Here is a 24,460-nt window from a genome sequence, read left to right as displayed (position 1 = left end):
ATAAAATAGCGGTATAACTAATCCCGATATTAGTTATCCCGGGATTGTAGTATTTTTTTATTCCTGTGGAAGGGTGAAATAACTAATACAGGGATAAGTATCCCCAGGATAATTAATAGTGGGATGACCTATTTCCAACCAAACGACTCCTTAGGGTATTCTAGGTATATTTTCCCTATAAATAGAAAGAGACCGGAGGATAGGAGACATAAGATATTCATTTGTAAGAAAACACATCGACTTTATGGAGAGAATCTTGCTTTATTGCAAGCACACAAGAAATGCCTTTTTACTAAGATCCTTGCATAACTTTTCCACTAGATCCAATACTGTTTGAACACTCGAAGGCTCATCAATCATTCATCATTGTCAAAAGGAATATCCACAAATCTCACCCCTTTTTCGGGTGACTCGCATGTTCTTATTTACATAAATGTCATTCATTGCTATTTATTATTACTTAATGATATCTTCCACCTTTTTGGTAATTAAATATTGTTAGTGTTATCCACATTCATTGCCATTCGGTCAAACATACATATTTTCTACTACAAAATCGGTTATTATGTCTTTTGTATATTAATATTAGCTAAGATTGACTTTACTTTATTTAAATCTAATTGGTTGAACCCAGATCTTAATTTTGGGTCAAAGAATTAACCTTGTACATCAATAAAGTTAACCTTGTACATCAATAAAGTTATTTATATATAATCCATATATGAAAAACTAATGATATACTTTAATTGCAAGTATTTTGTGTCATCTGATCATTTTAACAGCACATCTCAATTACATTCATATTAGCTTTTGTTTTGTGATCGTTCTAAAATGCGAATTCAAATATAAATTTACTGGTTCGACTTCCAAGATTTTTGCCACCCAACCTATTGCACTTCTAGAATGTAGGTTTCAGACTTTAAAATTTGTTAAATTTTTAGAATTTTTTACATATATCTATGCTTCATATTGAAAATGTTTTCTCATCATAACAACGATTACGTAAATAGATGTAACCTATTACGCGATGCTTTAATCGTGAAATATGATAGGTAAAAAAGAAACGAAAAATTGAATAGGCGATTTTTAGCAACCAAACACTGAAGAATGAAAATGGGGGGGGGGGGGGGGGGGGGTTTTGATTTGGTAAAAGTTGGTAATAAAGTCAAGCATAATTAAGCAAAGGTGAATCCAGAATTTTAAGTTTATCCTACACGATCTCAAATTAATATACACTAATATTTGAACCAATGAACTGGGTTCTAAGCTAAATATTCTTATAAAATTAATGGTTTTAATTAAAAAAAACAGGTCTAGGCAAGTTACTGGGTTCATGTGAACCCGTACCTATTGCACTAGATTCGTCCCTGCAATTAAGAGAAGTAAGAGAAATAACTTTTAAAAAAACACCCATGAATTTTGCTCAAACTAAACATAATGAATTAAATAGAAAAAAAAAATCTAATTGGGGTATAGTTAGACATTCAAAAAGGAAATAAGATGAAAATGGTATGTCATAACTAAAAAAAATTAGGAATATTAACTTACATCAGAATTCACCTCAATTTCACACCTCAATTTTTATACACCAACTTGAACTCTTCCGCAACAAGCTGATAGCGGATTCATCTAAGCGCGGTTGAAGGTTCCAGGGAGAGACTAGTCGTGCCAAAATTACGATGCCTACCATCAGCAACGTTTGTTAGCGGAAAGCCATAATCAGGAAGTTGGTTTATTAGAAGAGTTTCCAGTTGACAGGCTATGCTCTTGCCAGGGACTAAGAAATATAGGAAAGAAGCATTTTCCATTCCCTCCTTCAACCGATGAGCACGGATTCGGCCCTCAAGATCATCAGTCTGTACAAATAATAGAGAAAGAAGAATGTTAAGCTATAGTATGTAAATAGAAGTAATAGTTCAAAATAACCAAAAGGACTACTAGCTTTTGCAGATGTGCCCATAGGATTCATTTGGATAAGTAAATGATATCTGTCTGTTGGACCATTCATTTCAAAACATCTTTGAACACAAGTACCTCCACAAATTTGAAAAAGTATTTCAAAGAAAAGAAACTTCTGAAAAACAGCGAAACAATTTATGAGAACAAAATGGGCTCAATTCTTCATGAGATGCCAATGTGCATGCTTCCTCCAACTCGTAAAGCATCTTGATACAATTTAACATCACATAAAACAATTGATTCGACAGCATATGGTTGCACTTTAGGAAGGGAAAAACGTACCTGTCCAACGTAAAACTTTTTGTCAGGTCTCAACATTATATATACACTTGAAGCACCAATTGTTGATGGAGCTGGCTGTTCCCTGGCAGCAATGAGAACACAATTCACCGCTGCCACTTCTGACGCATTTTTCACTTTACACAGCTCGATTAACTTCTTGTGACAGATAAGAGAGATAGCATCTTCAAGTTCCTTGCTTGCACTTCCCATTCGCTGCATTAATTTTGTGCTAGAATCCAAAGCTATTTGTCTTGCACCATTTAATTGGTCAGAGATTTTATCTGTGCTATTGAGGTCAAAATCTGAACAAACAGGTCTTATTTGGTCTTTCTTCTTTGATATCTGATTCACATAAGCTGAATTATACAATTCTTCTGCTCTTCGAATCAATATTTCTGGAATTCCTTCTCTCTGAGCTGTTTCAAATGCTAGACTCTCTTTACAGACCCCATCAATAAGTTTCCAAGTTGGTATTGTTTGACCGTCAATATACTCAGTTCCCATTGCTTTATACACAGTCCTCTTGGTTTTCAGGGGTAAATCAAAAATCCCATGCAAGTGGGTTGATACAATTCCCAAACAGCCAATTGCGTCCAGGGTTTCTATAACACTTCCAGCAATACATGTCCCTTTGGCCGTTTCTGTTCCTCGACATATTTCATCTATAAGCACAAGACTTCTTAAAGTGGCACCAGTAACCAGAGAACGAATTTCAGACATTTCAATCTGAGACATGTTAGACAGCTGAGAGTCAGAATGTTGCCTTCAGAAAAGCCAAGAGACTACTATTTCAGTAAGGAAAAGTGAAAACTGATGAACAAAAATACCGACACCTAGAGTCAAGATTATACACACAAAAGACTGAAATAGCTTCACTCTCAGAAAGAACATGACATAAATGAAACTAACTCCGTTATCACCTATAGATTAATCAAAGAGACATGCAAAAGAAGGTGACTCCATAATTAGGACCAATAAAATAACTAGAAGAGAAATATTACCTTTTTGTATCATAAGAAAACTATAGTTGAAAACCAGAACTGCTATGTACTAAAGATTTTTCTGCCAAGATGACCACAAAAAGTTCTTGTCATACATCCACTATACCAATCAATCCACTCTTCAGGGTGGAGAGGATAAGGAGATAAGTCGCACCGAAAAGTCTAACTAAATAATTCCAGGAATTATCCATCCCTCTTGACCATGGATTACAATCAAATACAAGTATTCTTAACAAGCTAAAATCATCAGGTGCGAGCAAATGCATGCAAAGAGTGAAACGCCTAGTTGCTACAATCGCGGCATGCATCATGATACAGCACCTATGTTTTTGTTTGTTTCCTAATAAAGAACTAGGCCTCTAGCAAATAGGACAAGAAGAAAACCGTCTATGCTATAAATTCAAGACTATGGAACATATAATATTACCTGAAATGAACTTTTTCCATCAGCAGGACTATCATATGATTTCATATGCAGCATAATTGAATCAAAATGAGGAATGACAGCTGATTCAGCTGGAACCATGAATCCACACATTCCTAACAATGCAGCTGCACACAATGATCGCAGCAAGCTTGATTTGCCCCCACCATTTGGACCTGTCAAAAGAAACATTGACTGCATATCTACTGTATTCTGTACACCAGTACCTCGCGTTGCATCAAACCAATAAGGGGATAGACCAATTATCTTCATTCCCATAGTTCCATCAAGTGCCTTTGTGTCCTGCATTTTGATGTCATGTAATTGGAATAACACATAAATATATGAATACTTGCCCAAAGAATGAGACCAGTTAGATGCTATATGTTTCTCTTTATGCAGTCTTCCACAAAAAGTACCACAGAGCACTAATGCACCAGTCAACACAACCAAAATCTGAAAATGTATTCTCCTGCAACTAGTTGTGAAATTTTTCAAATTCATCTGGTGGATATGTGATGTGTTAATTTTATTCCAACCTTTGGAGGTACTAATATTTAAACACGTCAAGGAAGTACAGATTCCGAGTACCTGACATTTGTTAAATTGTGTAATTGTTGGGAAAACCCAATTCCTTCTTCTACCTTCGCTGATAAGAAACCAAAGATTAAGATTATGAGCTCAATTCTGGGGAAAGGTAAACAAGAAATGTGAAAAAGTAACGCAAAGTTCAAAACACATTCATATTCAGCTCTTCAAAATAAAAGCCTTTCGCCATTGGCAATTGATGAGACAACAACAACAACAACAAACCCAGTCTGATCCCAACAGGAGGGGTCTGGGGAGGGTAGTCTGTACGCAGACCTTACCCCTACCTAATGCAGGTAGAGAGGCTGTTTCCAATAGACCCTCGGCAATTGATGAGAAAATTTCAGAAATTTAACAACTTTACAGCTTGAACTGGAGTTTATAATTATAATCAAAAATCCATGACGGAATTTATGGATCTTAAGTAAGCATGATAAAAAAAAATTTAAAGTATCTGGAGATGGGACAAATGGCGTCTAGCAGCATCACTATGATTCTTTGTGTAGAGAAGTATTAAGTTGTTCATCAGCGCAAAGTCATATTTCTGAAAAGCAACCTTCCACATTATAGACTCATGATCCAGTTGCAAATACAAATGCAAATATCAGAAATAAAGTAAATATAAAAAAGATAAGTACACTCTTTAGGGAGTTTTAGCCAACAAAAACTAGAAATTGCAGGACCCCACCCCCAAAGGTGTGGAGGGGCAGAGAAGCAGCCCCTAAAGGAAGGGATGAAGAAACTGCTTTTTGATCAGTAGGATGGTGCCACTAACCTCACATGAGAAAATAATGCCTTTGTTATCACAATCAAGACGGACGCAAAGATAAGTATATTGATCTTAGATTGTAATTCAGAAGAAAGTCCCCTTAGCAATTCCAAGACCCTTGATTTTGCCTTAGCACTTGCGTCATGGTAACTGCGAAAGAGATCCAAACAATTATTTAGCGAAGAAAAAGAATTTCATTGTAAGACACAAATCGGCTTCAATGTAAATGTAACATAGGAACCTTGCTATTGCATCTTCCACCCTCATTGTAGTGAACCATTCTTCTCCAACCTTCTTCCCCTTTGAATCTATAGCAGGTCTGAGATGCTTAATTTGTTCTTCACCAGGTGTTCCAGCCCAAACAGTTGGAATAAAGCGCTTCCCCTTAAACCATACAGCTTCATGCTCTCGAGCATACAGAATCTCCCCTTTGATTCCTCCAAGGGGGGCCATAGTGGCCCTTATTCTTGAAACAATAGGCAGGAAATCTTCTGTTATCTAGAAAGAGAATGAAAGCCCACTTAAATATTTGTGAATTTGGTTGTCAAGTTCATTGGTATAAGATTCTTGTGTGCCTCTTTTTTCTTTTTCTTTTTTTTTTCCTTGGCTGGGAGTCTTGGATCCGACTTTCACGGTTGCAGCTGCTATAAAGTACAAACTTCTATAGCGTCAGGATCTATTTGGCTGGAGCAATTAAAACTGCTTTTTTCTGAAAACTTAAATTTTACAGATCACTTGTTTCAAACTCATGATTTCAATCTGGTTAGAACCAACCAGTTCAACAATATCTCAGTTAATTCAGTGCCGCTATTAAAATGTTACTACCTTGTTTTATTTGTCTATCGATTACCCCAAAATTGTTCATCGGTCAGTAAATTCCTAGATAATATTACTGGATTTATCAAAAAGGCTTTTACTTGACGTTGAAAAGCTGACTGCCTTTACAGCAATGTATATCTTAGCTAATGAAAGAGTATTAAAGCGCACACAGATGCACAACTTGTAAATCATTAGGATTGTCGAAGATAAATAAAAAGAGACTCACAGCCAAAGATAAAGCATTTGCAGCCTTGTCTACTTCTGCATATGCTTCCTCCAAATGGATTCTCTTGACACGACCTTTCCACGGAGACTCCATATCTTCAAAAAAATCATTTGGGATGATAGGATAGGAACTTATCTTTTGATCACTTTCGCCATGTACAGATATTATTTCACTGATTCTACCAGAAATCTCTCCACATTCATTCACCTGAAGTAACAACGGGTTAACCTTAATCAGATCTAATATCAAAGCGCCTTTTGCAAGAATGGCAAAAACAAAATCTAAGTCAAATTTGTCAATACCGGAGAAGCTACGAAGAGCACACGGGGCACGTACCTAACTAAAGAGGCAAAAAGTAAAATTGGCATAAACCCTACTTGAGTAGAAAGACTAACAGAAAAAGCAAGAGGCCTGTGCATGTCTCTTACCAGGAAGCTAAACTATGATCAACAAAGTTTACAATTCTAGTATATTCAAGGATTACTACAAACCTCTAATTGCTATTAAACCTATGTATACGCTATGATCCATTGGGTATGTCCCCCAAAAGAAGTATCATGATTTAGTTTTCCTTCAATTCTTTTGATGATCTTCATACATTTAAGCTTTCTACCGATCACCTAGAGTTGTAATAGAGTTGACATAAAAGGTTCTTGCCAGGTATAAAAAGTAGACGAGCTATTACAATGTTAAAAGAAATTTTAAAACCTAATGCAAGAGTCGTTCAAATGACAAGATACATTCTTGCTAGAAAGTTACTAAGCTCATACAATGCAAAAAGCAACAAAAGAAAGGCTGAATGATTCCTGTTCATCTATCCCAAACTGGAGTAAACAAGACTATTGCTCTTTAAACATCACTCAATAATTTATATACTCTACAGGAACTCTACGTGAGAATTGGATGTGGAATAGAAGCCCCAACATCACTTACTAGTGTATCAAAATCGACTTTTAACCCAGTTGCCACCCAAGTAGGATCCATCAGTGACTCTAAAATAGCACGAAGCTCTGAATTTCTGTACATCTGCAGTATTTCATCGACCACATTCTTTATTTTGCAGAACTCTACATGATTTGCCTCCCTCAACTCAAGCAACTTGACCAGCTGTAAATAGACAACAAAAATCTCAACAGTAGCATTTACAAACTGAAGCATAGGAGGCTAAAAATTGTTTGAGAAGGAAAAGCAGGAAGAGAGAAGTTTATTTTTGTTTTTTGCTTCTTCTTTTTACACTCTGTTGAAGTTTTCCTACCTAGCACAAGGTTTGGAACTCCAAACACATAACATAATGCCAGATCCAACTTCTTATGGAATGAATAGTAGACAGAAGTATCAATGCTGCTATTCTGATGACAAGTTCAGAATAAGTAGACAGAATTAATGGACTTAACATATCTCCAAAAAGCATGGTACATCCAAAAAATTCATTGCAATCATCAGTTTTATTGCATTATTCATAAGGGAAAAGTTCCACACCAACCAAAGTAAAGAGGGTACAACAAGGAAAAGTTCGTCCAGAGATAATAACTCAACAAGAGAAACCAATCTTATTCTGAATCTCAAAGACGAATAAGCAACAAGAAACATGTGATGAATTCAGACGAAATAATCTTGGTGCACAAAGGGCCTCGGAAACTCCAACGTTAAGCTATAACTAGCTACCAATTCATTCACTTTTAAACTGAGAAAAGAGAGGGCTGAGCAGTCATTGAAATCATAGAGCCTTGGACTTTTAATCAAAAGGCATCAGCATTTTACGTAGGCTCTTATTTCATGCAAGAAATCTTACCAAAATAAAACAACCCAAGTTTACTAGTTAAGATGCAAGATTTTGTTACAGCAAATGAACACAACTTCATTGCGAAATATCTGCATATCTACTGAAAATAAGTAAGTTGTGCAGAAGGAATAAATTGAATATTGAAGTACAACCTTTGCAGATGAAATACAAGTAAAATCAGGAATTGAACAAGTGACACTCATCATAAGTTTGCATGCCTCTGCAAAAGCAAATGAAAATATTAGTGTATAAAAATTAAATGCGCCAGTTATCAGCACTGAAGATAAAAAAAGAAGGCACGGACATATTATCCATATTTGACTCCTCTGAAATTGCATTGACATTAACAAGTCTCTCTCCTGCCCTCCCCTCTCCACGTCAGGGCAAAAGAAAACAATAATAATTATGCCTCAATCCCAAACTAATTGAGGTCAGCTCTATGAATCCTTCAACTTAGCTCCATTTGAAGCATTTCATTCTAATACTTAGTTTTTGTGTTTTACAAGTTAGGATTTCTCTGTTACTAGAGGTTCTCTACACTTTTTCCTAACAAAGTTCTTAACAAACTAAAAAGACTTGTGGCAAACGCCAGACTTAGAGTAAGTGTACCAACATGACTAAGTCCTAATCTCAAAAAGTTGGGCATTGCCCAAATTAGGGCAAATTAGCCATTGTTCAACCTCTGTGGTCTTAGCTGAAAGTCCGATACCGCTTGTGCTTTAAGAAAACTCAAGCTCAATGAAACCTCAAAGCTTACAGCTAGATCTTAGCTTCACTAAACTGCAAAACTATGGAGCTTCAATTGACTTTATTGAGTCAACTTTTCTTTCTGAACTAGTAGTAATAGTTTTTTATAAATCAATAGAGAATGTCAGAGAAAAGCATCCACGTGTTTGCTTTAAACATACATATGAGAACAATTTCAGCAAAATATGATCTTCAATAAGTTCTCTACAAAATAGGACAAATTTATAAACTTTTGGTACACCCATAAGGCCCTTAAATTGGCATAAATGATTGGATGCTTTTTGTACAGAACCATGTTTTTATGTAAGTTTTCCACATTGAGTATACCACATGCATACAGTGACTTTCCCGCTGATCAATGAAGTAATGCTTCTCTTTTATAACAACAACAACAACCACCCAGTGAGTTCCCGCAAGTGAGGTCTGGGGAGGCTAGAGTGTACGCAAACCTTACCCCTACCCGGGAAAGTAGGGAGGCTGTAATGCTTCTCTTTTATAAAGTAATAAATTTCATTAAAGAAAGGGCAAAAGCGAGAGTATACTGAAAAATAGGAAACCTTAGAAAAGTAACACTTTATAAAAGAAACAATTCTTCAAAATTCCAAAGCTTTATTGGTTGTTACATTTGTGTTATTTGCACGTGAAAAGAGAGAGGGGGGGGAGCGAACTTTTTTAACTATCATGGATTTAACGCACAAAAAAGAAGGATGAAAAACAATTAGTTAATTAAAACTCTCTTTTTAGAGAAGGCGAGCTTTTTTAACTACCATGGATTTAACGCACAAAAAAGAAGGATAAAAAACAATTAGTTAATTAAAACTCTCTTTTTAGAGAACATACTTGCAGAACCTCACTAGTAAGGTTCACCTGTTCAAGAGAAAAGAATATTCTTATTCTTTGGTTAAGCAAGGAAATAGGAATTATTATAAAATGCAAGAATCATATAGAGCATTACAATCATCAAGACCTAAACAATGTGTGAGAGAAAGAGTACGGTGGGGGCTTCACTCACTATGATGTGACAACAAAACATAGTTAAAGCTGTAAATAAGACCTTAAAAACTGATCAAATCTATCATGCAGTAATTAGTGAAATGATTGCCGCCATGAACAAGTGGGAATGCACGAATATCTACACAAGGCATTTCTCACCTTGAAGTTTTGAAGCAATCTCATAGGCCGGTGGATTCAAAAGAAGATCCCTAACATACCTGATAGAAATAATATCACAGACATCATGAATACCAGAATGACAATAAATTTAAAAAGGACATTATAAAAAGTAAATGAACAATCCAAAAAATGATACAAGTTAGACAAAAAAGATATATGTTAACTACCAGGAGGAATAAATAATCACTTCAACGTAGCATTCAAACAAAATTCAGTATTTGGTAGGTCGTAACCGCTGAAAGAAGAGGAGTTATTGACCTGAAAACTTTCTCTAAAGAAATACTAAGTGGGATGTACAGTTTAAAATGAGGCCTAAGTGAAACTAGTTACATGTATTAAGCAACAAAAATCAGAAGGAATACTCCATTTGTGTCTGTTTTTGTTAGGGGTTACATCTCTCTTGTAGCTTGGATAGAGTCTACTATATCGATGAAGTGGGGGATGTGACAAATATAAGTTTTAACTGTGTTCCTTGAAGTATTATCCTAACCACATAAAGAATAGAAACACTCTTTTGGGGCGATTCAAGGATGATGAGTATATAGCACTAACCCATATCCAATGTATGCAGTCTACAAAATCAGCTTACAGCAATGGAGTAAGCTACTCGTCAAGTGTTCACGTAATTTAAAAGCAGCTTAATAGAAAGGATTGACTCGTCGCTATTACCATGGAGCAAGGAGGAAGAATTACAAGTGTGGGAACAGAGCTAGACAAAACTAGGCAAAGAGCTATATGGTATGACACAAGGCAATCTCTAGAATATATAGGAGATCACATCCATGTAAGTATGTAAAATTTAAATCATCAGTATTACTATATGGCAGATAAAAGAAAAAACAGATTCCACAGTGAAAACAAAAAGGATTTCTTTATTCTTTTCTAACTAAAACACCCAGACCACAGATCAATTCTTTGAACCCCATGTACCCTTTTCCTCCTTAAACTTAACAGTTACCTCCCACTCTCTGACACCCCCCCCCCCCCCCCAAGTATCCTTCTGTCAAGCTAAACCACTGTAAATTTTCAGAGATTGTGAAGTACCTATACATATGGACCTCTATACAACAAAAACACAAGTATCAGGTCGGATAAATAAATTTGAGTTCTTAAGGAGCTATAGGTTTTCAATGTCAAACAGAATCAGTCATTGTCTAATGCTGCTGTATAGAACAGTGATCCCAACACCTTTGCTGCTGACAGTTCTGTCGCTGAGACAAGGATTGTTTGGAGCAAAAATTATAGCAGCACATATACAAAATATTTCCTGCCGGTTTATGAGCGGTGGGGGCAGGGGGGTGTAGGTTTCTAGAGAGAAACGGAGAGAACTCCATGCAGTAAGGCCAGGCAGTTGTTTGCTGAAAAACGATGCTCACTTACAGAACTGGTAGACCATTGCAGTGTGGAGGAAGCAACACCTTTAATAAACATGGAATTCCTTCGGTTGGAATAGCACCTAAAATTAACAAACCCCAGAAAGTGATGTTTTAGCCTAGGGTGACACCACCAGACAGTGACAAAATGCAACTGAAATGAATAATTTAAGCATTACCAATTTGTGTGGCGGTTCCAAGGTGTAAAGGACGGGGCCTATTTTCTGAAACAACAGTGACATTTCGAAATGTAATGTCATCATTGAGACCATAAAGCTCTTTTACCTGAAATTGCATTACTTTTCATGTAGTTCAAACTGAAGTAACAGGTAGTGTCACAAAAAATGAAATGATCTGAAGCAAACCTTGAACAAAAGCTCATCGATAGGATTGCCATCCAACCATTCATGCTGTCTAGCATTACATTCTCCCCACAAAAGTCCACCTTCACCAAACTCCCCCCAACGTGATGTTCCTGAGAGGAAACCCTCCAGCAAAATGAAGGACTGAATAACAATTACATACATAAATAGAGTAAATTCTGAAATTTGAACTACAATATCTCCACCTCCATTTCACAAATTTTACTAACACACATGAATATTTCTCGCTACTTCAAGTGCCCTAATTGTCTCTATAAGAAAAAGATTGAAAGTAATTACGCGGCAATTGCTCCATTAAAATATATAAATAGAGTAATTTCTGAAATTTGAACTACTATATCTCCACTTCCATTTCACAAATTTTGCTAACACCCATGAATATTTCTCCATACTTCAAGTGCCCCAATTGTCTCTATAAGAAAAAGATTGAAAGTAACCCGTTCAGGTTTTCTGTGTCGATTAGCTAGTAGAATCAGTAGGGTAGGTTGTCATACATTGACAAGTAGGCAGTTGGAAGTGAAATTCTATAAAACTGGTGGGAAGAAGAAGTGGCTATATTTGTAAAAAAAATTGAACTGTGGCTAAATTTTAAGTACAGGCTAACAAAGTGGCGATAGCATATAAAAATGGCCAATCAAATTGTTCTCCTGCAGTGACACGGTGAACTGGTCTCTCTATCTCAAAATTTAACCTCAACCACATTATATCCAAACAGATATATGCAGCTAAAATTAGAATGTCCGAGTATGTGGTTATTAGCCTATTAGATCCATTACATAAGCCACTTTGCTCCCTAATTAGCAATGATAAAAACAAGGCCAAATACATAGCCAGCCCCTTAAACTTGTCACTATTTTCCATTTAGACACCTCAATTACAGCAGTGACCTATTAGACACTCCAACTATATTCCAACTGTGCCTATTGAGCACCTCATATAAACTCTTCCACAAAAGTTAAACACGTGATTGTCAAGCGCTCAAACATGGCAGACCCACGAATCATTTAATGACATATGGAAAATAAAGAAAGACAAAATACCCTTCTCTGATTTCTTCATCTCTCCTCCTGCTTCGTTCATACACGTGATTGTCATCCACCTTTATTTCATTCATTCACGCGCTCAAACTTGGGTGACATTCACACTTTGTGCCAAGTCAGAGTGAAGTGCTCAATAGGCACAGTTTAAATATAGTTCGAGTGTCTAATAGGTCACTGTTGCAGTTGAGGTGTTTAAGTGAAAAATAGTGACAAGTTTAAGGGGTCGGCTATGTATTTGGCCTAAAAACAAAAAGAGTGATCTGCAAACCTGAAGTATTGTTCCTCAATGAATTATGCAAAAACAAATGATGGCATCGACAAGTACGAAGCTTGGTAACCAAGGCTTCTTCAGTTAGGCCATCCTCCACAGAGTAAGTCTTCATAGTCTCATAAACTGAGATAACGCAATACCCCTTCGCTGAACGGGATATTCCTGTATCCACCAAATAAGAACTCTTAGTTTGTGATTTGCAAATGAAATTTCTTAATCTTTTTGTAACTAATAACTATGAGATGCTAACAAGCCAAAAAAAGTCTTTTTTACTTAAATGGTCAAGCAGCAGTCACTCGTCAGTAGAAATGTAGAGAACTTCTAGAGTAGGAAAGCTCTGAATTATCAAATTTTGGATTGATATGGGTCCATATGGAGCAAAATAGATAGTGATGATTCATATAACCGACTCTAATTAGCTTGGAATTGAGAGCAGTAGTTGTTGTAGTGGTCAAGTAATAATGACAGGTAAAGCTGGAACGTGTATTGGCAGGGAAGAAAATATTGATAAACACAAGGCCAACATTATGAATACTGGTAATGATAAGAAGTCAGGCCTGGAAGTAAACAATTTACGATTAGAATCAATGACTTTGTTCTTGCAAAATCATTTGTGTAAAAACATTGGTTCCATAAATGCACCCATTATTAAGCTTCAATACTAAATAGCAAGAGAAACCAATCTATGCAAGAATAATTTGCTTTGCCATACCAACAACAGGCATTGGTTCTGGAAAATCAAGATCTTGATCATCTCCAACAAGGCCAAAAACATAGGGACTGCCTGGATGTGCATGCCTGAAATATTGAAAAGAAGTCAATTGTAAGTTGCCACAGGTTAGGACTGTCCAGCATGGTTTTCTAATAAATAAAAAAGTCAGTGATGATGGTCTTATGAATATTTAAGATACTTTGGTTTATGCTAGCATGCTGAAAAGTTTAACTTCTTTTTTCAGAAAAAGAGTTCAGCTTTTCAGCATGCTAGCATAAACGCTTGACTCGCATTTCTCACAACTAATATTTTTGCATCATCGACATTAATAAGATTCAACTGTACATTGAAAGATCCAAGATATACAAACATTTAAAACTGTATAATATCACCCAGAAAGGAAATTGTACTTATCAGAAACCTTGAGCTATTCACAAGTAATTACCCTGATATAAATCTGCTTTTACGAGCACGAGCTTGAGTTGGACCCTGAACTTCCTCCACGACACACTACAAATACAAACATGCCACAGCTGTACAAATTATTATTTCTGTTTTAGTGCATGACTAAAAGGAAGTGATTGACAAAGAGGCTGCGGAAGTAATATGTAGAAAAAAGATAAGAGGGAATGAAGTAAGATGATATCAAGACAAGTGGTAGAACATCATTAGAAATTGGTGCTTCAAGAAATTAATCAGTTTATAAGCTCACTAGTAAAAACAACAGTTTTAAGAGAAAAAGCCAACTCTTACAACAACAACATATCCAGTATGATCCCACAAGTGGGATCTGGGAAGGGTGGGGTGTACGCAGACCTTACCCCTACCTCGTGTGAGGTAGAGACTGTTAGTTTGAGAGTTAAATAGTAGTAAATAACTCTAATCCCATATGTATTAGGAGTAGGACATGTATTATATATATAGGGCTCATTGTATCATTGTCATAATTCATCAAATAGATTTTTCTCCCGTGCATTCTCACATAGTATCAGAGCATCCGTGAGAAGAGATCGTTGTGCGTCATTCCAGCGACATTCGGGAAGAAAGAACTCAGTCACCGTGCAATTTTCCGGTGACCTAAGTGACTGATTGCGTCAAAGTCACTAATTATCAGCGTTGTGCAAAATCCAACACCACCACAAGGTTCCCAAGAGAGATCCGACCAAACCCCAGAAAAATTCACCGGAAAATACTCACCCACGCGCCGTCACGCGCCGGTCGGAGATCTGCTTCCGGCGGCGCGTGTGACCTCTTCCGGTCAGATTTTGAAAAAAATTCTTCAGGACAGCTTCATCTCCTTGCAATTCTGAGTCCATTGGTACTATTTCCGACAGATCCCGACAACTTTGGAATTTTCCGGCGAGCTATAGTGATTTTTCCGGCGAGAACAATGATCCCCAGAAAATTTCTGCTTTTTCCGGCACGATATTATAATGGCATTCGTATCGGAAGCCTTTAACTCATAATCCGTTGGATCCAATGCATTGAATCCAATCCAGATGGTTTCTTTACCGGATTATATTGAGTTCCTTCAGTACAAAGCACGTAAACAGACATCTTCAGGATTAGCCTCCGCTATTCCAACAAATAGTAGCATGACTTGTGTCTCCCAATCTTCACCTTCTGAGCCTTGGGTCATTGATTCAGGTGCATCTGATCATATTTCTGGTAACAAATCTCTTTTCACTAATATTTCATATTCTCAATCTCTTCCAACAGTCGCAATGGCCAATGGGTCTCAAGCCATGGCAATTGCAATAGGTCAAGCAAGTCCACTTCCTTCCTTACCTTTAGACTCCGTTCTTTATGTTCCTGGTAGTCCTTTTAATCTCATAGCCGTTAGTCGCTTAGCCAAATCACTTAAATCTGTTGTTTTATTTCTTGATGACCTTGTTTTTATACAGGAACGCAGTACAGGGCGGGTCATTGGTACCGGACGTGAATCAGATGGACTTTATTACCTTATCCTTGCAAAATCACATGGACTCGCATCTTGTCTTCCTCCAAAAACTTGTCCCGTTACTGAATCACCAGATTTATTACATAAACGGTTAGGACATCCTAGTTTGTCAAAACTTCAGAAAATGGTACATGGCTTATCTCACTTGTCCACTTTAGAGTGTGAGTCAAGTCAGCTCGGTAAGCATACCCGCTCCCATTTCCCGCGGCGTCTTGATAATCGAGCAGAGTCACCTTTTACTTTAGTCCATTCAGATGTTTGGGGTCCTAGTCGGGTCAGTTCTACCTTGGGATTTCGCTACTTTGTCAGTTTCATTGATGATTATTCCAGGTGCACTTGGATATTTTTGATGAAAAATCGGTCTGAGTTATTTTCTATTTTCCAGACCTTCCACGCTGAAATTCAAAATCAATTTGGGGTTTCTATCCGCACATTTCGTAGTGATAATGCCCTAGAGTATTTGTCTTCCCCATTTTAGCAATTTATGAACTCCCATGGGATTATTCATCAAACGTCTTGTCCGTATACATCCCAACAAAATGGGGTAGCTAAAAGAAAGAATAGACATCTTATTGAAACTGCTCGTACCTTACTCATACAATCTCATGTTCCGCTGCGTTTTTGGGGAGATGCAGTTCTTACATCTTGTTATCTTATTAATCGTATGCCATCTTCAGCTATCCAAAATCAAGTTCCATTCTCTGTCCTGTTTCCCCACTTACCTTTGTTCTCTCTTCCACCCCGTGTGTTTGGGAGTACGTTGTTCATGACCTTACTCCAGGAAAAGATAATTTAGCTCCTCGTGCTCTTAAGTGCATATTTCTGGGTTACTCGAGAACGCAAAAGGGATATCTATGTTATTCTCCTGACCTTCAGCGATTCTTATGTCTGCTGATGTTACCTTCTTTGAAACCCAATCATACTTCACAGGTCCAGTAAATCACTTAGATATTTCTGAGGTGCTACCAGTTCCTTCTTTTGGAGATTCAGTCTCTATCTCCCATTCATCTTCCTCCATAGCTCCACCATCTACAGTTCCAGTTGCAGCTCCACCACCTATAGCTCTAGTGCCACCACCGAGTCCAGTGCCACCAACTATAGCTCCAGTGCCACCACTTAGTCCAGTTCAACCTTCTACAGCTCCACCACTCCTGACTTATCATCGTCGTTCGCACCCAACATCAGGCCCAGCTAATTCACGTCCTGCACCTGACCCTGCTAATACTACGGACTTGTCTCCTCTTAATCAACCGATTACACTACGAAAAGGTATACGGTCCACACTTAATCCTAATCCTTACTATGTCGGTTTAAGTTACCATCATCTCTCACCATCCCATTGTGCATTTGTGTCATCTTTGTCCTCTGTTTCCATCCCTAAGTCTACAGGTGAAGCATTGTCTCATCCCGGATGGCGACAAGCTATGATTGACGAGATGTCTGCTTTACATACGAGGGGTACTTGGGAGCTTGTTCCTCTTCCTTCGGGTAAATCGACTGTTGGTTGTCGTGGGTGTATGCAGTCAAAGTTGGTCCAAATGGCCAGGTTGATCGACTTAAGGCTCGTCTTGTTGCCAAAGGATATACTCAGATATTTGGACTCGATTATAGTGATACTTTCTCTCCCGTGGCTAAAATTGCATCAGTCCGCCTTTTTCTATCCATGGCTGCTGTTCGCCATTGGCCTCTATATCAGTTGGACATTAAGAATGCTTTTCTTCACGGTGACCTTGAGGATGAGGTTTATATGGAGCAACCACCTGGTTTTGTTGCTCAGGGGAGTCTAGTGGCCTTGTATGTCGGTTGCGCCGGTCCCTCTATGGTCTAAAGCAGTCTCCTCGAGCCTGGTTTGGTAAGTTCAGCTCAGTTATTCAGGAGTTTGGCATGACTCGTAGTGAAGCTGATCACTCTGTATTTTATCGACATTCTGTTTCAAATCTCTGTATTTATCTGGTCGTTTATGTTGACGATATTGTTATTACCGGCAATGATCAGGATGGTATTAGTAAGTTGAAGCAACATCTCTTTCAGCACTTTCAGACTAAGGATCTGGGCAGATTAAAGTATTTTCTAGGTATTGAGGTCGCTCAGTCTAGCTCAGGTATTGTGATCTCACAACGGAAGTATGCCTTACATATTCTTGAGGAGAAAGGAATGACAGGTTGTAGACCTGTTGACACTCCGATGGATCCGAATTCTAAACTTCTGCCAGGACAGGGGGAGCCTCTTAGTGATCCTGCAAGATATAGGCGGTTGGTTAGTAAATTAAATTACCTCACAATGACTAGACCTGATATTTCCTTTCCTGTGAGTGTTGTGAGTCAGTTTATGGATTCTCCATGTGATAGTCATTGGGATGCAGTTGTCCGCATTCTTCAGTATATAAAATCAGCTCCAGGCAAAGGCTTATTGTTTGAGGATCGAGGCCATGAGCAGATCGTTGGATACTCAGATGCTGATTGGGCGGGATCAACTTCTGGTAGACGTTCTACGTCTGGATATTGTGCCTTAGTAGGAGAATATTTGGTGTCTTGGAAGAGCAAGAAACAGAATGTGGTTGCTCGGTCTAGTGCAGAAGCAAAATATCGAGCAATCGCTATGGCGACATGTGAGCTAACTTGGATCAAACAGTTGCTCAAGGAGTTGAAATTTGGTGAGATTAGTCAGATGGGACTTGTGTGTGATAATCAAATTGATCTTCATATTGCGTCAAATCCAGTGTTCCATGAGAGAACTAAACAAATCGAGATTGACTGTCACTTTGTTAGAGAAAAGATACTCTCGGGAGATATTGCTACAAAATTTGTGAAGTCGAATGATCAGCTTGCTGATATTTTCACCAAGTCCCTCACTGGTCCTCGTATTAGTTATATATGTAACAAGCTTGGTACATATGATTTATATGCACCAGCTTGATAGGGAGTGTTAGTTTGAGAGTTAAATAGTAGTAAATAACTCTAATCCCATATGTATTAGGAGTAGGACATGTATTATATATATAGGGCTCATTGTATCATTGTCATAATTAATCAAATAGATTTTTCTCTCGTGCATTCTCACAGAGACAAGCCAGCTTTTACAAGTTCATTAAACATATCAATAAAAATTACCACTCCATCCTCTCAAGTATTAAAATATATAGAGGAACACAAAAAGGATAATGAAAGTTCCAACAGAATGTTTGGGGATGGCACAAACCACAGAGAAGCCATTACGTGTGAGGTCATCCAATGTCTGTCTTAGATTCTGCAGAAAGAACAAAAAAATGACAAAGTTTACAGACAAAGAATGAAACTGACAGAGTATGAACACAGAATAAGAGTAAACAAATAACAAAAAGTCTATCTTAAAAAAACAACGTAAGGAATACAGGAGGAACTCAGCATACTCTACTGGCAGTTTTCTCGAGCATTATTATGTAGGAAGATAACAGAATAAGTAAAAGGGATTCTCCATCAACCAACTTCAAAAAGTAGGAAGCATTTATACTTGAAAGTAATTAAAAAGGAAAAAAGGAAGGGAAAAAAATGAGAAAATCAATCGATCTCCCTATTTCTTTGGCATATTATCAGCTTAGACATATTTAAAAGCTTCTTTACCCTTTTAAAAGAGGTAAAGAAAACAAATCCAGCTTCAAGCTCAGCTTCTACATGGTCAGAAACAAGATATCCTTAAGGGAACAAAATTTGGTTCACAAGAGAAATTAGTTCTGAAACCTACGTTAGCATGGCGGTCCATTCATGCAAAATATGTGATGTACAAACTTTTTAAACGGAAAACTTAATTCAACCTTCCCTTTCCTGAGGGCCGAAAACTAGTGACCTCCAAATTCTTGGAATTACCTGTCTTAAACTATCTATGATTTTCACAGAAGAGAAAATTGAAAATATATATAAACAGAAAATGAAACCAGTACCACAACTGGACAACCAGCTTTCGGTATACTATCTGAACGTAGGCCACCAAATGGATTTAATCCAGCATATTCCACAAGAATACAAGCATCGAATCCAATTGCTTCATAAAAATCGCCCACCTGGAAAGTCAGAGAAGAACAAGAGGCACTCATCATTGACTTTGAGTAGAGTCCTCATAGATTGAGGAACTGATACGTGACTTTCAAGCACATGTAAAAGAAGAGTAAATGAAAGCTGTAAAATCATACTCTGCAAAGTAAAACTTCACGCGGAAATTTTGACTTGAACTGCAACATCTCCCAGTTAAGTGTTCCATCTTTAAGACTGATAAATATACGAGGTAGCCTTTGTTAAAACTTAAGAAATATGGGACAAATAATAGACAAACAAAGACAAGCGGAGACATAAGCATATGTATATATGTATTTTTTTATTTGTCGGTGTGCAGATCGGACAGTTAATAGTTTGTATGGATTTTTTTGCTTCTTGGTACGGTCGACCTTGAACGCTACCCAAGAAGCAAAAAAAAAATCTGTTACAAAATGTTTTTTGACGAATTTTTGAGCAGCCTGGATTCTTTTGCTTTTCAGAAGGGTTCCCTAAGCCATGTCAAACAGGAAATAATATCGTTACGGTTTTTGTGCAATTTGCAAAGCCTAACCATCATTTAGCACATTATGATTAATATATTTATGTCCATGTGAGTATAGCCAGAAAATTCAGCTAAAAACATTGAAATACGTAGATACTGCAGTTTGCACTTTGTGGAGTTCACAAGTCAACAACTCACTTCTGACAGGGTTATATCTATATGAGGATATTAGACCAAGAATGTGCAAATACAAAAACAATTATCAGCAAGGAAAGACAAGGAGATCTTAAAGAAATCTAAAACTCTTCTCAGCAGAGCTTCAGATTCCAATTCATAGATGAACAAAGTAATGCAGAAAACCTACACATGTTAGATTAACGGACTAACACCTGTAGGTGAGCTTTATGGAGTCTCCCAGAACCTTGATTAAACTCTTCTCTAAGTTGGAACAAAAACTAATGTAAAAACTGCATAAAGGAAGGATCAACAGACAACTTGAAAGAACTGACCTTCCGTTTCTCAAATTTGTATCCACACCGAGCAAGTTACAATATGTAAGCCTCTTAACCAGTAGAACAGAAGAAGGCTTTCTCAAGAATTCCATCCTCTACAAACATAAAGTCATGGTGGCAGAACATTATACGATAATTAAACTCTTGTTTACACTTGTTTATAAAAAGGAATAGAATCATAGATTTGCATCTCGCAATTATCAATCAACCCAGTCATTAAGAGAAATGTAAACTACCTCTTTCCACCACATAATGTTAACATAGTCTTTTTCCTCTGGAACACCTTTTGGTTGTTTGAGTTTTCTTGCGGTTGTGGTAAACAACTTTCGCTCCTTCAAGCAACATATCCGCTCTCGGCACCTGACACTACGCGGGTGAATACAGAAATTGGAAAAAGAATATGTGAATCCAGAAATTTGTCAGCGGTTGTTGATATGAGAGTTTTATGAAATACTGAACTCAAAAGAAAAAACATATGAAGCCTGAAGTTATCTTATCCCAAAGAGTAGAATGATAAATAGGAACTCTCTTAGTCATAAATATATTAAATATGTTCAACTCACAACAACCTGTAGATCAAACACTGTGTGTGCCATCAACCATAAATGGCTGATTATTCCTCGATTTAATGGTTCTCAGTTTACCATCAAAATTACTAGAAAATACTTTGATCCTCTTTACACCTTAAAACTTTTACTTTTATTTATTCAGCCCTCAAAATTATCTTTCCATAGACCATTTAAAGAGCACCAAGGTACAGTTTCTATCTGTGATTCAGCCTCAAAGGCTCAAACTGATTAAAGATCCAAATGCAAATTTCAAGAAAGTTTCTACAACTTGTCCAAAATAGGACAGAGGCAGGCTCTAATAATGGATCAATCTCAAACTAGACAGCATCAGAACCACCAGGTTTGCTACCCAAAGGAAAGTTTCGAGATTTATAGCTAAGGAGGACAAAGCTCCTAATCCCATCGCTTAAAGGGCAAGTTTTTATCTGAAAGACAAACCCCCACTAGTAGCAAGGATGCACGGGGTTAGATAATCTATCACATGCTGATTGTGTGGAAGAAATCAATTATAAGAAGAGAAAGCCATTAGCTTTTTATAGTATCCATCTATTTATCTATCTTATTTTATCATGCAACATTGAGCACCAAAATAGAGTTTATACAAATCTCTAGTTAAACGATGCCTCAAGAAGAATCTGAAACTGGTTGTCAGCAGAAGTAGAGCGATAACAAGCAAGCAGAGCACTCACAAAGAAATGGTGTACATGGAAGGAACAAACCAGTGGTGAGCAACTACTCAAGGAGTGATAACTGATACCTATTTTACTTTCCCTTTTTTAAGGCAACAAAGTTAAGAAGTTACCCTTATAAAAAAAAAAAGCATCGAGTATGGAGTCATGTCAGCTGTAATATAAACTAGGCTATAAAAAACGGAGTCTTAAACTGTGGAAAAGAAACTACGCTAAGGAACACAGAAGCTTGACTAAAAAAAGAAGCCAAGAAACAATGCTACTTCTCTAGTAGCCCCATCAAATAGGAGAGCAAAGGCCTTTTTTTGGGGGGGTGGGGGGGTGGGGGGGGGGAGGGAGGAATTGCTTACAAATGAGTTTTTTTTCTATTTAGAGAGAGGGAGAGTTTTTGAGTTCTTAGAATGAGACAGCACATTTACAGTTCAATGGCAAAATGAGATTGAAAGGACCACCAAGCCAGCAGATCAAAAAGATTAGTATAAATGTCCTACTCCTGCCTGTCCTTTTTGACAATGAATCCCCTATTCAAGCACATCTCTGTTAGGTAACTTGGGGTCAATTTTTCATACAAGCCCATCTATCTAACCTATCATTTGATGGACGGACCCTCTTGCAGCTCCAACATCCCTTGTGTCTATATGGGAACTTTTTTTTAAACTAGCTTACTCGAACAGATAGCACAGATGGTCTAGATACATTACTTTTTCTAGTGCTTCCATGATTGTGCCTCGCGACACAACACCGTGCTATTGAAGTGATTCGTCAGTAGAAATGTTCACCGACTACCAATAGTACTATAATTCCTATTTCTATCCTTCACTCATGCTTTTGATCTATCTTCACTCCAGAAAACTAATATGGTCTGCGGTAGCAAAAGGTGGAGTCTTAGGCAGAACATGCCGCCCTAACCTGAAAAGTAGCATGATTAAATGCCAATTTAAACAGTGAAATCCAACATTTTTGACATAATGAATGATAGCTAATTCACTCAATTTTCTCACATCCAATTACAGAAATGAACTTTCGGGTGCGAAAGATCGAAAGCACCAACCTTGACGAGCACACATGGAGCCACTGCTCAAAACCTCTATATCCCCATTTTTTGTACTCAAAATAAGCCCAATTGTTTTTTAAAACAACTCACTGCATTTGGTCATCTTTTAACTTCAGGAGGCAGAAAATCTGAATTCCTTAATAGGCTTCACTCAACTTTCCAATATAAACACACACAAAAGAATACAAACAAGTAATACTCCTCCAATTATGGTACGCTCTTTCCATTTCCATCTATTCCAAAAAGAATGACATCTTTGTATATTTAGAAACAATTTAATTTTAAACTTCTCATTTTTACACTTAATGAAATACTAACTCCGGTCACTTTAGTTGTCAAGTATTCTAAAAATAAATTTTCATTTTTACTTGTCACTTTTCGCATATCAAGAAAAAAAAATTATTTTTCTTGTTTTTCCCTTAGCATTAATTAATCATTCCAAATTATTTTACAAATTCACTAAGACTATACACCAATTAATATGGATATCATCATAAATTATGCACTTTATTTATTATTTTTCAAAGGGCGTGTAAAGTGAACAGTGGATAAGTAAAAGTGAATGAAGGGAGTAATTTATAGCCACACAAATATATCTTCATTTCTTTCTTGAACTCCGTAAATTATTCATGAATAGCAGTGGAAAAGCACAGCATTTTCAAACTAGATGACAACTCTTGTCTTTTGGGCCTCTTTGACATAACAAATACTAGTATACTATCTTTCCTGCGGTGATTTCTCCACCCCACCACCACCACCCAAAACCAACCCAACAACTAGTGACCTTTCTCCTCCACAAATGAGTATGTACATAAAAGCATTAAACTTTAGGCAAGAAAAGACTTACAGCGGAGGTGAAGAGTAAGAGAAGAAGCGGCGGCGAAGTGGGAGTGACGGACGGAGGAAAAGGGAGAGTGACCGCCAACGCGGAACTGAAACGACTACGTTTTTCGCCGTAACCCAACTCATAGTAGTGTGTGTGTGTTTTGTTCTTCCCGCCAGAGGGTACCTAAGAAGAAAAGTACTCTGAAGACTGAAGTGAAGGAAAAGCCCCGAAAGTGGAAACGGCAGCAGTGTCGGAAGGAGGGACTTTCTTTATTTTCTTTTATTTTTTCAAAAATAGTTTTTTGCCACTTATATTTAAACGACAAATGCATATATAGTCGTTTTTGTCCTGAGATATTAAAGTAAAAATTTAACTCCAGGACAACTAGGAATATTTTTATCCTAAAAAGTTAAACTAAAAAATTAAAATTCGGAATACACTTGCTAATTCCTAAATAGCAACCTTTTAGAGTGACTACCTGGTATTATTTCTACAGGTTTTTATGGTTCATCATTGTAGGCATGTAAAATTTATTGGATTCAAATTCAATAAATAGTTTAGATTATATTTTAAATATACTAGTCCAAATAAATATTATGGGCTAATATAATTGGGTTAATTACTTAAGTCCAACAAATATTGATCGGGCTAGCCCATTTAGTTGGGCTACAAATTATAAGCCCACTTCATTAGGCCCAAGATGTCATCTTCTTAGAGGCCCAGTTTGGCGCCAAGTGTCAAATGGCGTGGCGCGCCAAATCAAACGGAAGAGCCAATAGGATCGTGCCACG

The 24,460-nt window shown here is 37.2% G+C and overlaps 1 protein-coding gene across 2 annotated transcripts; it reads right to left on the bottom strand.

The window, feature by feature from the left end:
• LOC109232398 (DNA mismatch repair protein MSH1, mitochondrial) lies at nucleotides 1,494–23,951 on the bottom strand. Of its 2 annotated transcripts, none has more exons than XM_019398147.1 (22): nucleotides 23,691–23,951; nucleotides 20,768–20,897; nucleotides 20,529–20,626; nucleotides 19,676–19,751; nucleotides 19,427–19,546; nucleotides 18,709–18,756; nucleotides 13,996–14,060; nucleotides 13,551–13,636; nucleotides 12,836–13,000; nucleotides 11,510–11,619; nucleotides 11,324–11,429; nucleotides 11,152–11,227; nucleotides 9,751–9,809; nucleotides 8,004–8,071; nucleotides 7,002–7,175; nucleotides 6,069–6,275; nucleotides 5,265–5,521; nucleotides 5,030–5,173; nucleotides 4,258–4,315; nucleotides 3,670–3,969; nucleotides 2,242–2,967; nucleotides 1,494–1,856 (listed from the first exon to the last, which is right to left on the bottom strand). In XM_019398147.1, the coding sequence occupies exons 1-22, from the start codon at nucleotides 23,810–23,812 to the stop codon at nucleotides 1,626–1,628; spliced, it is 3,426 nt and encodes a 1,141-aa protein (XP_019253692.1). In that variant the 5' UTR covers nucleotides 23,813–23,951; the 3' UTR covers nucleotides 1,494–1,625. The 2 variants fall into 2 exon arrangements, with proteins under 2 accessions (XP_019253692.1, XP_019253693.1); XM_019398148.1 differs by having other exon boundaries at nucleotides 20,768–20,891.

This window comes from Nicotiana attenuata, chromosome 9 (genome assembly GCF_001879085.1).
Source record: "Nicotiana attenuata strain UT chromosome 9, NIATTr2, whole genome shotgun sequence".
NCBI lineage: Eukaryota > Viridiplantae > Streptophyta > Magnoliopsida > Solanales > Solanaceae > Nicotiana > Nicotiana attenuata.
Note: the sequence above shows the minus strand (reverse complement) of the source record. Positions and strands in the feature narration are given on the sequence as shown.